Below are 14572 nucleotides of genomic sequence, written 5' to 3' on the forward strand. Positions count from 1 at the left end.
CCAAGCTACTTGGGAAGCTGAGGCAGAAGAATCGCTTGAACCCGGAAGGCAGAGGTTGCAGTGAGCTGAGATCGCTCCATTGCACTCCAGCCCAGGAGACAGTGCGAGACTCCATCTCAAAAAAAAAGAAAGTGTGAGTGGGATAGGCTGGGCATGGTGGCTCACGCCTGTAATCCCAGCACTTTGGGAGGCTGTGGAGGGCGGATCGCAAGGTCAGGAGATCCAGACCATCCTGGCTAACACAGTAAAACCCCATCTCTACTAAAAAATACAAAAAATTAGCTGGGTGTGGTGGCAGGCACCTGTAGTCCCAGCTACTCAGGAGGCTGAGGCAGGGGAATGGGGTGAACCCAGGAGGAGGAGCTTGCAGTGAGCTGAGATCGCGCCACTGCACTCCAGCCTGGGCAACAGAGCGAGTCTCCGTCTGAAAAAAAAAAAAAGAATGGGTGGGATAGAAATCTGTGGAAAGAGAGTCTTGTTTGAGCTTGGTCTCAGTATGTGGTTGTACCAAAATGATGCAAATAAACTTACAGTGACAATTTTGCTTTTTTAAGCAGAGATTTCTGTATACTGATAGATTTTTGAAATGCTGTGTATCTGCGTCATTACATCCCATTTTCTTTTTCTTTTTTTTTTTTTTTTTTTGAGATGGAGTCTTGCTCTGTCGCCCAGGCTGGAGTGCAGTGGCGCAATCTCGGCTCACTGCAAGCTCCGCCTCCCGGGTTCACGTCATTCTCCTGCCTCAGCCTCTCTGAGTAGCTGGGACTACAGGCACCCGCCACCATGCCCGGCTAATTTTTTTTTTTGTATTTTTTAGTAGAGATGGGGTTTCACTGTGGTCTTGATCTCCTGACCTCATGATCCGCCCGCCTCGGCCTCCCAAAGTGCTGGGATTACAAGTGTGAGCCACTGCGCCCGGCCTACATCCCATTTTCTTACTCTTCCTACAGCCCTGTCACTTGTCTGAAGGTGACCTCGTCAGTTGGTCTAAGAATATCTAGTTTAGGCAAGGCTTGAAGGTACTTGAAGTGGACAGCCATTGAGACAGTGACTGCTGAATTTCAGAACAATCAGAACACTGGTTGAATTTGAGAATATTAAGAATGTGATAATCGGCACCTCTATCTCTGGCTTGTTATTTAATGGCAAAGCAGCCACAAAATAACATCATTTATTTTATTTGCCTTGGAAAATAGCAACACTCCTCCCCACTGCACCATGCTTCTTGTTTTTGAATTAATAGTTATTATATTTTTGAACATTTTTTGAGACCTTATTTGTAGTTCAGTTAAAAAATCTTGAGGCCAGGCACGGTGGCTCATGCCTGTAATCCCAGCACTTTGGGAGGCCAAGGTGGGCGGATCACAAGGTCAGGAGATCAAGACCATCCTGGCTAACACGGTGAAACCCTATCTCTACTAAAAATACAAAAAAATTAGCCTGGCGTGGTGGTGGGCGCCTGTAGTCCCAGCTACTTGGGAGTCTGAGGCAGGAGAATGGCATGAACCTAGGAGGCGGAGCTTGCAGTGAGGGGAGATCGCACCACTGCCCTCCAGCCTGGGCGACAGAGCGAGACTGTCTCAAAAACAAAAAAAACAAAAAAAACCTTGAGATTTGATAAAATTGAATCTGCTTTACTTTCTGCTGAATTGCTTCATCAGGTAGATTTCTGTACCAGGGTGCTGCAGTGAGATATATGCAACCGTAACTTGTATAGCTATACGATGTCTCAGATTCAAGTCACACACTGGTGACAGTTCATGGGATTTTTTTTTCTAACTCACTTAAAATGTGTTCTGTATTTTAGGTCGATTTGGTCAGACAACTCCACCACTTGTTGATTTTCTCAAGGACATTTTGAGAAGATATCCAGAAGGAGGACAGATTCTTAAGGTGGGGCACATGTCGTGTTCATGTGTTATTTACTTTGATAAAAATGAGATGAAGTAAATTTACTTGAAAGTCCTGCTAGTGTTTAAATTTTTAAAATGTTGTCTAGATTCAAATGGCTGTATTATACATCCATGGCTGCAGTGTATAACAGTGTATAGCTCCATTTGAGAATGGAGTTGATAAAAATATGTGAGGTTTTCTGGGGCAAAGAAATGCACTAAGCTACTGGGTGCTGTAATCAGCAGTGTCGCTCCAGGAACATTCTCTGTAGATCATTGTGCAGGGCTTCACACGTCAACCAACTAACCAACCAACCAACCAACCAGCCAGCCATCCAGCCAACCAGCCAGCCAAATACATTCTATGATTAGAGGCTTGAATGCATAACCATCGGACTCCTGATTTTAGAGGTTTGCTTTTTTGGGAGGGTTTATTTAATAGGGTAATTATTTTATTTACTTATTTCTTTTCATAATGTGTTTTTTAGTTTGATTATACTCTTTAAAAAACAGGCTGGGCGCAGTGGCTCATGCCCGTAATCCCAGCACTTTGGGAGGCTGAGGCGGGTGGATCACCAGAAGTCAGGAGTTCGAGACCAACCTGGCCAACTTGGCGAAACCCCATCTCTATTAAAAGTACAAAAATTATCCAGGCATGGTGGTGGCTGCCTGTAATCCTAGCTACTCAGGAGGCTGAGGCAGGAGAATCGCTTGAACCCGGAGGCAGAGATTGCAGTGAGCCGAGATTGCACCACTGCACTCCAGCCTGGGCAGCAAGAGCCACACTCCATCTCAAAAAACAAACAAACAATAAAACAACAAAAAAAGAAAAACCAGTAATCATCAAAGAAAGCAATAATGGGAGATACTGCAAAAATTAAATTTTGTGTTTAATAAGAAACTTCCTTAATTGTCAAAGTAGACCAGTTGTTACACATTTGCCTTCTCATTAGCTTGTTTAGTGTTTATTACCTTCAGTATCTTGGCCCTGGTTATATTTTCTAGTTTAGATTGTAAACTATGAGGGAATCAGGACTGGGTCTCTTTAACTTGAGAGTCATGCTCAGGTAGGCACTCACTGAGGACTGTTGTGTCTTTACTGATTGTGGTGAGACTGGGCTGTTGGAGCAGTCCATCTTTCAGCATAGGCACCAGTGGTTCACAGAAAGCGAATTCAAAAACAGTTTTTGTATTGACTTATTAGGAAAGTGAGGATGGAAAGTATTGCGATGAGGTGGTTTTGGGGTAGAAAGAAGTGAATAAAATACATTTAAAATAAAGGTGTAGTGGTAACAGGAGTAGGTTGTCATCTGTTCAGAGGTGAGCGAAGTGGGATCCTTGCTGAGAAATGAGAAAGGTCTATGGCAAACAGCTGAGGGCTACACCTTCCACTTCGCTTCTTATAGATATATTTATATTGTAGCTAGTTCAATGTAATCTTTGTTCCTTGGAAGTTGTAGTAGAATTAGACTGTTTTAGATTTAATAGGAGTCTTAGAAATCACCAAGCCCTACACCACCACCTTCCATGGTATTTGTGTTTGCTGAGACAGGTCCAGAGATCTTAGTGACTTGCCCAAGTCCAAATACAAAATGTATTGTTGCTGTTTTTCAGAGTTAGTTTACAAACAGTCTCTCAGGATTACAATTTAGGGGAAAAGCTTCCTATCCTATTTTTTATTCAACTTGAGAATGAGTGGAACCTGGGACTTAGATTTTATCTTTAGTTTTCTGCCTCTCTGCTCCCTAAAGTACACATAAATAATAAATAGATACCTGAATGAAAACAAGGTCGAACATCTAAAGTGCTACCATTTTGTAAGTTAACATTGTGTTTCACTACCTATTTAATTCTTATTTCCATCCTTCATATTATTATAATATCCTAATGTACATAAGATTGTTAATTTTTAGGGGTTCTCTGGGATTGAATGAGGCTTAAAAAATTAAATCCCATGAGAAATAGTAAGTTATGTAACAAGGAAGAATCAGTAGCTGATAATGAGGCTGCGGGAGGCATGACTTAGCTGTTCATGTTTGGGGTGGAACAGCTGGTGGGTACCACACTCCAGCCCTTTGGGATGCACTGGGCGAACTGAACACATTCTCAAAACTGACTTTTCACTTCTGCTCCCTCAGTCTTCTTGTAGTTATTTTGTTTTATGTGGACATTGTATCACCTCTCTACTCTGATGTAGGCATCACTGTTGACATTGCTGTAGTACCAGTTAAAGCGCTCTTCAATTTTTGCCCATCTGTACCTCCAATTTAGTGATCCCAAGGCTCTGGGGAAGTAAAAAAGCTCTTTCGATGATCATGGGGTTGGATCTAGGAGCTGATTCTTGATTCAGATTCTGGAGCTCCCTTCAAACTGACCAGAGCCCAGCGTGATTTTGGTAGGTGTGCAGAAGTGATTGGGGTTGTTAGGATTGGAAATTTTGTTGAGGCAAATCTTGCAGTTTGCCCTTTCCTTTCTACATTATGGGAGCTGGTCACCCTTCCACTCACCCACCATTCACCAAACAAGTGGTAGTGCTTTCTTCTTGATGAAAGGAATGAGTCAGTCCTGTCCATCCTGAAGCTTTCAGTTTAGTGCAGGACAAAGACATTTTTATATCTCAGGCTCTCAAGAAAGCAGCCAGTTGAAGGGTACATATAGATTGCTACTATTTGGTTTTATTGTTTTTCTATGGAAAGGTAAGTTTAGTAAGCAAAGGATAAAAAAGGTCTATTTTTGGCAATCACTGAAGATTAAGTTACCTGCCACACAGGACAATATGTGCAGCTTTTGGAAATAGAATAATTTCCTTTGAACAAAAGCTTTGGGTAGATTGTAAATATGAGACAGTTATAAATAGGGCCCAGGATTAATTTGCTAAGTGATAGCAAATTAAAAGACAAAATTTAAGTGCAAATAATTGGAGAAGGACTTTTGAACCATACTGTCACATGTATGTAACAATTACTTTCAGTAGTAGCCTCACCAGATCTTAAAGGTAATGTTGCAAATAGTGGGTTTCCTTTAAGTATATTAACTGTTAAAATATTGTAGATAAATACAAAGATGGACAGTAGATTACTGTGTTATTAATTACTATTTTTTGGTATATTTTTTGGTTAGGAATTAATTCAGAATGCAGAAGATGCTGGGGCGACAGAAGTTAAATTTTTATATGATGAAACTCAATACGGAACAGAGACTCTTTGGTCAAAAGATATGGCGCCATATCAGGGTAAGAATCAATAATTAGGAACAAATTTTATTGTGTGCACTAACAGGCAGTTTTTAATGATTAATAATGCTTTGTTTAATGAACAGTCTATCATTTGTACTTTTTGGCATGTTTATGTCCGCTTCTTCAGATGTTTTTCTCTGCTTTTGGTGGGAAGGTGTCTTCGCCAGTTGGTAATTTTAGTGAACAAAGAATAAAATCTGAAAACTCAAAATGACAAGCAATGTAATGACCAAAGCCTCTTATTCTATTCAAACAACTTGTATTTTATATTCTCAGTAGGATAAAGGGACACCATTTATGTATAGTAACACTTTCCTGCATTTGGAAAGATGTTGTGAAAGACCATGCTTTTGTGTATTTTCTGCTTTAGGAGTACCCTCGACATTGTTTGGAAGTTGGGTGAGAAGAAAGATTGAAGGAGAGGAGAGAACAAGGAAAATGAAAGGAAACATGATAAGAAAGCCATAAACTAATAAATTATTGATCCAATAAGAGAACCCTAATCAATAGACTCCTAGTATCTCACTTCTACTCTGGGGAGCTTTGTGTCAAAAAGAATGTTCATAAATTGTAGTATACCTCTGGCTGGGCGTGGTGGCTCACGCCTGTAATCCTAGCACTTTGGGCGGCTGAGGTGGGCGGATCAGCTGAGGTCAGGAGTTCGAGACCAGCCTGGCCAATGTGGCAAAACCCTGTCTCTACTAAAAATATAAAAATTAGCTGGGCATGGTGGCAGACGCCTGTAATCCCAGCTACTCAGGAGGCTGAGGCCGGAGAATCACTTAAACTCGGGAGGTGGAGGTTGTAGTGAGCCGAGATCACATCACTTCAATTTAGTATACCTCTGAAGTCATTGTGAATGACTGTATGTGACAGAAAGTTACTGAGAAAAAGTGGGATCAATTCAGACTTTCTGAGACAGATTTTTAAAGAGATTTAAGTCATGTATTTTTAAAAAGATGTTTTATGATTTAGGAGGCCAGTTAACATTGTTAGTTAAATATCTAGCATTTGTTATGTCTCATATAGTCATTCTTAGCTCACATTTATCACTTGAAAGTTGTACTTTCTATACTCTATAAAAAGAGGTGCGTGGGACATAACATCAGGATTTGTGCGTTCTAGTCCTGACTGCTGCTACCTTAGTGACTTGGGCCAGTCATCACAGAGGTCAGATCATGTTTATAATAAGTGGATTAGCCTGCAAGGTATCTTGCCTCTAAGAGCCTATGACTTAATGTAACATTGGATTCAAGAGACTTCAGGTTAAGTCCTGATCCTACACAGTACTACCCCACTGTACAGCCCCCCAGGCACTGTCACACTCGGTGGCAGCTGTGACCCTCATACTGACTTACTGCTTGCCTACAAGTGGTATGAGAAAATCTTTCTCCCACATATTTTGAGGATTATATGAGATAATATATGTGATAATGTTTTATACCTGGTGTCAGACTGACGACGGTATGTGCTGTGGAACTGCTAAGGTAAGAGTGTAAGGAGAGCCTATGTTTTTTTGCTTCTAGCCTTGACTTCACCTTGTTTTAAAAAACATTTGAAACTAGATTATTTTGCGAGTTTATGCATAAGTATATTAGGAGATAGGCTCTTTAAAAGTGGCCAATTTAAAATAAATGTAGGCTGGGTGCGGTGGCTCACACCTGTCATCCCAGCACTTTGGGAGGCCAAGGTGGGCAGATCACCTGAGGTCAGGAATTCGAGACCAGCCTGGCCAACATGGTCAAACCTGTCTCTACTAAAAATACAAAAATTAGCCAGGCGTGGTGGCGGGCACCTGTAATCACACCTACTTGGGAGGCTGAGGCAGGAGAATCGCTTGAACCCAGGAGGCAGAGGTTGCAGTGAGCTGAGACCCCACTATTGCAGTCCAGCCTGGGCAACAAGAGTGAAACTCTGTCTCAAAAATAAATACATAAGTAAGTAAAAAATAAATGTAGGCCAGGTGCGGTGGCTCATGCCTGTAATCCCAGCACTTTGGGAGGCTGAGATGGACAGATCACCTGAGGTCAGGAATTTGAGACCAGCCTGGCCAACACGGTGAAACCCCATCTCTAATAAAAGTACAAAAATTAGCTGGGCGTGGTGGTGAGCACCTGTAATCCCAGCTACTTGGGAGGCTGAGGCAGGAGAACCCTTGAACCCGGGAGGCGGAGGTTGCAGTGAGCTGAGACTGTGCCATTGCAGTCCAGCTTGGGCAACAAGGGTGAAACTCTATCTCAAAAATAAATACATAAATAAATAAAAAATAAAATAAATGCGGACTGGGCACAGTGGCTCATGCCTGTAATCGCAGCACTTTGAGAGGCCGAGGCTGGTGGATCACCTGAGGTCAGGAGTTTGAAACCAGCCTGGTCAACATGGTGAAACCCTGTTTCTACTAAAAATACAAAAATCAGCCATGCGTGGTGATGCGTATCTGTAGTCCCAGCTACTCAGGAGGCTGAGGCAGGAGAATCACTTGAACCTGGGAGGCGGAGGTTGCAGTGAGCTGGGATCTCGCCACTGCACTCTAGCCTGGGCGACAGAGCAAGACTCCATCTCAAAAAAAAAAAGGGGGGGATGTATTATATAAAAGCAGGTGGCAGTGATCTCTGATCTCTTTATTTAACAAACATTTATTGAGAGCCCTCCAGGCTCTTGTGTATTTGAGAATATCTTTCTCTTGCATTCAGATGTGAGCAGTCATCTTGTATCATGGCTTCCCCCCTTTACTGGCACTTTGTTTCACAGCCAAAAGCTCTTAAGGTTAACTTATTTTTGTTCATTTTTATATAATGAGATAATAAAAGGCTCAGATTGTCAAATCACATGCACAAGAATGAGAGCTCTCACCCAGTATAACACACTTTACTAAAGATTTCAAGGATACAGCTGATTACAAGACACAGGGGAAGGAAGCATGGAGAGTCCCTCTGTGCTGCAGTAGGACACACCTTGGCCTGGATCTCACGGAGCTGGTTTCTGAGTGATGCACACAGACCAGCACTTAACAAAGGGAGCTATTTCAGTCATAAAACATGTACATGATTTTCTCTGATAATCAACATAATTTGTGACATTTTCAAGGAGATTATGCCTCTTAAATATATAAATTCCAAGCTTATTTCCAATAAGCAACCTCTGTAAAGTATCCAGTAGCTAAGGACTCTTCCTAGTAAACACTGTATGTGCTTGCCTAGAGGTCTGTCATCAGCATGTTAACAAGGAGATTTGGCTGGGTCATCTCCTTCTTTCTTGGGTATTCCCCAGGGAAAGGGGGAAATAGACTGCAGGCCTGCTCCCAGCCTTTTCCTTCCCGGACAACCTTTTTATTTTTCTCTCAGGATGTTTATTCCTTTTTTTTCCTTCTTTTTCGAAACGGAGTTTTGTTCTTGTTGCCCAGGCTGGAGTAAAGTGGTGTGATCTTGGCTCTCTGCAGCCTCTGCCTCCTGGGTTCAAGGGATTCTCCTGCCTTAGCCTCCTGAATAGCTCAGATTATAGGCTTCCGCCACCATGCCCGGCTAATTTTTGTATTTTTAGTAGAGACGGGGTTTCACCATGTTGGCCAGACTGGTCTCGAACTCCTGACTTCGTGATCTGCCCACCTCAGCCTCCCAAAGTGCTTGGATTACAGGTGTGAGCCACCATGCCCAGCCAGGATGTTTGTTCCTTTCTTATCTTACTTTTAGAACCAAGAACACATCGTTTTGATCAGAGTACATACCGGCTATTTTAAAATTGATCTTGGTAATAGAGGCAGAGAGTGAACCAATGAGACTGAGTTGATTACAGCAAAGGCAGAATACTGCTTCTCTCCTAATTCCAGGATGAATATGATCAGAATTATACCTTGATTAAAAACATTACATGATAACTAGATTCTTCCTGCCCCCGACTTCTCATTTTCTTTACTGAGGAGGGCTGTCTGTGTGCACTGCCTGGTTCTGCCACTGAGCAGCCAGGGTGTAAGGAAAGCTCCAGGTCCCAGAGCCTGGGACAGTTGCACTCCTAGGGGTAATTTTCACCAAGTTTCCTCTTCCCAAAAGTTGCACTGATGTTGTAGGGTGAGAGGCAGCAGTTCTGACAGTCAAAAAACCTTGGAGAGTGGGGGCTCACGCCTATAATCCCAGCACTTTGGAAGGCTGAGGCAGGTGGATCACCTGAGGTCAGGAGTTCAAGACCAGCCTGACCAGTATGATGAAACCCCACCTGTACTAAAAATACAAAAATTAGCTGGGTGTGGTGGCGTGTGACTGTGGTCCCAGCTACTTGGGAGGCTGAGACAGGAGAATTGCTTGAACCCGGGAGGCAGAGGTTGCAATGAGCTGAGATAGCATCACTGCACTCCAGCCTGGGCAACAAGAGTGAAACATTGTCTCAAAAAAAAAAAAAAAAGTACCTTGGAGAGTGGAGATCTGAGGGGAATTTTTTTTTCATGCAAAACACTTACTTATTTGCATTTTTTAAGACAAGGGCTATGATTTTGGAATTTAACAAATGCTTCCGATAAGCAGGCAGTAAGGGGTCAGCAGTCAGCTGTCCAGTTTTCCAGTTGACAGTGGGAAGGAAGGTGAGTGTTCCTTCAGGCAAGGCAGACTGTGTTCCTGGTAATGTCATGTGTGTGTTTCCTCTGCTGAAATTTTTAATTTCCTTCCACAGACCTTGTAGTTATTTGAGTTCTTTCTAGATTCTGGCAAGAGGTTCATTCTCAAGCCTGGTGTTCAGTGTTGTGACTTTTTGTGGTCCTTTTTTTTTTTTTTTTTTTGTCTTTGTAGATTCTTTTAATGGACATTTGGAACCAGACACTGCTTGTTAGAAGCCATTTTAAGTTAGCTGTTGGGTAGGAACAGATACTTATTTTATTACTATTCCTGTAATATTTAATATGTAAAATTATATATTATATTACATAAAGACTGACAGTATCATATACTCATACTGACTATAATAACAGTAATGATAGCTGATGTTTTTAGGGGTCTGCTCTGCTGGGTTCTATGCTGAGCCCTGTATTTGTGCTCTCATTGGGTCCCCAGCACTTTTGCGGTGGACAGCCATTCTTATCCTTATTGTGCAGATGAGGAAATGCAGCCTTGATGGCTTTAGTTTCTGGAAGTGCTGTGGCTGTAACTGGAGAACTGGGCCTGACATCCTGACTGCAGAGTCCCCACTCCACTGTGTGATTGTCCTTTCCAGAAGGCCTTTGCAGCCTCGACTGTTTGCATATTCCAACTTTAACTATTTTAAAAATAGTAGTCATGCCATTTTTGTAAAACAAACTGGGTCACATCCCCATGTCTGTCCTTGAATTGATGGGAGCATGAGGAGAGGCTTCTGGGGGTGCTGGGAGTGCCCTATATACCTCATGTGGATGGAGATGACACAGGTTCATCTGCTTTGTAGGAATTCATCAAGCTGCAGCCTCAAGATCATCATACTTAATTGTATATATATTATACTTCAGTACCTTTTTGAACGAAAAATACTAATCATCTTTAAAGTATGATGAGTGAATATAGTTGAATATATTCAAAGAATGTTAGAGATTCTGAAGGTAGGTCTCACAAAATGGAGTTCCAAAAATATTTTGTGCAGAAATATTTTATAAATATTACTTTTTGAAGGAACTACTTTGGAGATAGGTGATACTATTTTACATAGGTGGTATAATTGCAGTATTATTTAAACATTTGTCACATTAATGGTTTTTAAAATCATACAAGTAATGCATTGTATAGAACAGTCTAGAGGCTGATGAAAAAACAAAACTTCAAACACTTATAAGGCGATTATTAATCTTACCAAAGGATTATTTTTCACCTTATGAAATAAGATTTCTTTATTTTTAAAAATAGTGTATATTTAAGGCATACAACATGTTATAAGTATGTCTGTATAGTAAAATGGTTATATATTGAAACAAATTAACATATCATCTCACATAGTTTCTTCAGATAGCAAGTCTCCATGATATATTTCTTTTTTTTTTGGAGACGGAGTCTTGCTCTGTTGCCCAGGCTGGAGTGCAGTGGCGTGATCTCAGCTCACTGAAGCCTTCGCCTCTCGGGTTCAAGCAATTCTGCTGTCTCAGAATCCCAAGTAGCTGGGATTACAGGTGCACACCACCATGTCCAGCTAATTTTTTTGTATTTTTTAGTAGAGATGGGGTTTCGCCACGTTGGCCAGGCTGGTCTTGAACTCCTGACCTCAGGTGATCTACATGCCTTGGCCTCCCAAAGTGCTAGGATGCTGGGATTACAAGCATGAGCCACTGTGCCCAGCCCATATTTTCATATGTTTTATGAAATATATGAAATATTTTATATTTATTTGGTAAATATTTTATACTTATTTGGTAAATATTTTCCATTTGCCAAAAAAAGATTTAAATATACTATTTAGGACAAATTTCACATAGAGTAGTAACAGATTGATTTTCTTGTTTGCCTTATGTTTTTGGGTATCTGAGTAACCTTTAATTTTTCCTTTTTGGATTTTTGGCCAACAATACTATATTTCTTCTGCTGCTAATTTTTACTTCAGTGTGTGTCTTTATTTTTACTGTAAAAACAGAATTACAGCGTGGAATTCAGTCACTCTATTCACTCCTCTATTTTCCCTTCAAATAAGAGATTTTGTATAGAAGATTTCTTGAGAGAACAGAACGTTCTGGTATCTTTTTCTGAACACCTGCCTGCGCATTTTCACACCTAGGGCCAGCTCTCTATGTGTACAACAATGCGGTTTTCACCCCAGAGGACTGGCACGGCATTCAAGAAATAGCAAGAAGCAGGAAAAAGGATGATCCTCTGAAGGTCGGAAGATTTGGAATTGGGTTTAATTCTGTCTATCATATAACAGGTAGAGTATTAGGCTTTTCAGTCTTGGTATTAGAAAGTATTATATCTTACATTCTGTAATGTATTTGGTTAACTTCAGAGGTGATACTGTTTAAAAGCCATCTTACCCAAATTCTTCTGTCAGTAGCAGGAGGTATGTCAATGAAATATCAGTGCATATTGAATTTTCTGAAATTACCACAGTAACAATACCAAAGTTTTACTTCATCATGTGATGCCAAAAGTTAACATCATCATGATCCAGTGGAATCAATGTAATATATTAAGCCATTTGATGTGGAATTTGAAATACAGCTTTTGAACACAAAATTTTTACTCTGAAAAATTTCAGAACTGCAACTCTTCAAGAGTCAAACAAACTGAGTATCACAGATCTTCTTGTACATGTTCTAAATATCAGAAGGTAAAACAGGAAAGTATAATATCTTTTTTTTTTTTAAATCCTCTTAACCTATTTTTTATTTTTTTTTATTTTTATTTTTATTATGCTTTGGGCTTTAGGGTACATGTGCACAATGTGCAGGTTTGTTACATATGTATCCATGTGCCATGTTGATTTCCTGCACCCATTAACTCGTCATTTAGCATTAGGTATATCTCCTAATGCTGTCCCTCTCCCCTCCCCCAACCCCACAACAGTCCCCGGAGTGTGATGTTCCCCTTCCTGTGTCCATGAGTTCTCATTGTTCAATTCCCACCTATGAGTGAGAACATGCGGTGTTTGGTTTTTTTGTCCTTGCGATAGTTTACTGAGAATGATGTTTTCCAATTTCATCCATGTCCTTACAAAGGACATGAACTCATCATTTTTTATGGCTGCATAGTATTCCATGGTGTATATGTGCCACATTTTCTTAATCCAGTCTATCATTGTTGGACATTTGGGTTGGTTCCAAGTCTTTGCTATTGTGAATAGTGCCGCAATAAACATACGTGTGCATGTGTCTTTATAGCAGCATGATTTATAGTCCTTTGGGTATATACCCAGTAATGGGATGGCTGGGTCAAATGGTATTTCTAGTTTTAGATCCCTGAGGAATCGCCACACGGACTTCCACAATGGTTGAACTAGTTTACAGTCCCACCAACAGTGTAAAAGTGTTCCTATTTCTCCACATCCTCTCCAGCACCTGTTGTTTCCTGCTTTTTTAATGATGGCCATTCTAACTGGTGTGAGATGGTATCTCACTGTGGTTTTGATTTGCATTTCTCTGATGGCCAGTGATGATGAGCATTTCTTCATGTGTTTTTTGGCTGCATAAATGTTTTCTTTTGAGAAGTGTCTGTTCATGTCCTTTGCCCGCTTTTTGATGGGGTTGTTTGTTTTTTTCTTGTAAATTTGTTTGAGTTCCTTGTAGATTCTGGATATTAGCCCTTTGTCAGATGACTAGGTTGCAAAAATTTTCTCCCATTCTGTAGGTTGCCTGTTCACTCTGATGGTAGTTTCTTTTGCTGTGCAGAAGCTCTTTAGTTTAATTAGATCCCATATGTCAATTTTGGCTTTTGTTGCCATTGCTTTTGGTGTTTTAGACATGAAGTCCTTGCCCACGCCTATGTCCTGAATGGTATTGCCTAGGTTTTCTTGTAGGATTTTAATGGTTTTAGGTCTAACATTTAAGTCTTTAATCCATCTTGAATTAATTTTTGTATAAGGTGTAAGGAAGGGATCCAGTTGCAGCTTTCTACATATGGCTAGCCAGTTTTCCCAGCACCATTCATTAAATAGGGAATCTTTTCCCCATTTCTTGTTTTTGTCAGGTTTGTCAAAGATCAGATAGTTGTAGATATGCGGCATCATTTCTGAGGGCTCTGTTCTGTTCCATTGATCTATGTCTCTGTTGTGGTACCAGTACCATGCTGTTTTGGTTACTGTAGCCTTGTAGTATAGTTTGAAGTCAGGTAGCGTGATGCCTCCAGCTTTGTTCTTTTGGCTTTGGATTGACTTGGTGATGCGGGCTCTTTTTTGGTTCCATATGAACTTTAAAGTAGTTTTTTCCAATTCTGTGAAGAAAGTCATTGGTAGCTTGATGGGGATGGCATTGAATCTATAAATTACCTTGGGCAGTATGGCCATTTTCACGATATTGATTCTTCCAACCCATGAGCATGGAATGTTCTTCCATTTGTTTGTATCCTCTTTTATTTCATTGAGCAGTGGTTTGTAGTTCTCCTTGAAGAGGTCCTTCACATCCCTTTTAAGTTGGATTCCTAGGTATTTTATTCTCTTTGAAGCAATTGTGAATGGGAGTTCACTCATGATTTGGCTCTCTGTCTGTGATTGGTGTACAAGAATGCTTGTGATTTTTGTACATTAATTTTGTATCCTGAGACTTTGCTGAAGTTGCTAATCAGCTTAAGGAGATTTTGGGCTGAGACAATGGGGTTTTCTAGATATACAATCATGTCATCTGCAAACAGGGACAATTTGACTTCCTCTTTTCCTAATTGAATACCCTTTATTTCCTTCTCCTGCCTGATTGCTCTGGCCAGAACTTCCAGCACTATGTTGAATAGGAGCGGTGAGAGAGGGCATCCCTGTCTTGTGCCAGTTTTCAGAGGGAGTGCTTCCAGTTTTTGCCCATTCA

The 14572-nt window shown here is 40.8% G+C and overlaps 1 protein-coding gene across 3 annotated transcripts in view; it reads left to right on the top strand.

Annotated features, from left to right (window-relative positions):
- SACS (sacsin molecular chaperone) overlaps positions 1-14572 on the top strand; it is a 113672-nt gene that overhangs the window by 65987 nt on the left and 33113 nt on the right. For all 3 annotated transcript variants that reach the window (XM_030813241.1, XM_030813244.1, XM_030813242.1), the window contains 3 exons: positions 1808-1893; positions 5013-5124; positions 11842-11988. In XM_030813241.1, coding sequence (XP_030669101.1) covers positions 1808-1893; positions 5013-5124; positions 11842-11988 — 345 coding nt within the window. The remainder of the gene's footprint in view (positions 1-1807; positions 1894-5012; positions 5125-11841; positions 11989-14572) is intronic.

Source organism: Nomascus leucogenys, chromosome 5, assembly GCF_006542625.1.
Source record: "Nomascus leucogenys isolate Asia chromosome 5, Asia_NLE_v1, whole genome shotgun sequence".
Lineage (NCBI taxonomy): Eukaryota > Metazoa > Chordata > Mammalia > Primates > Hylobatidae > Nomascus > Nomascus leucogenys.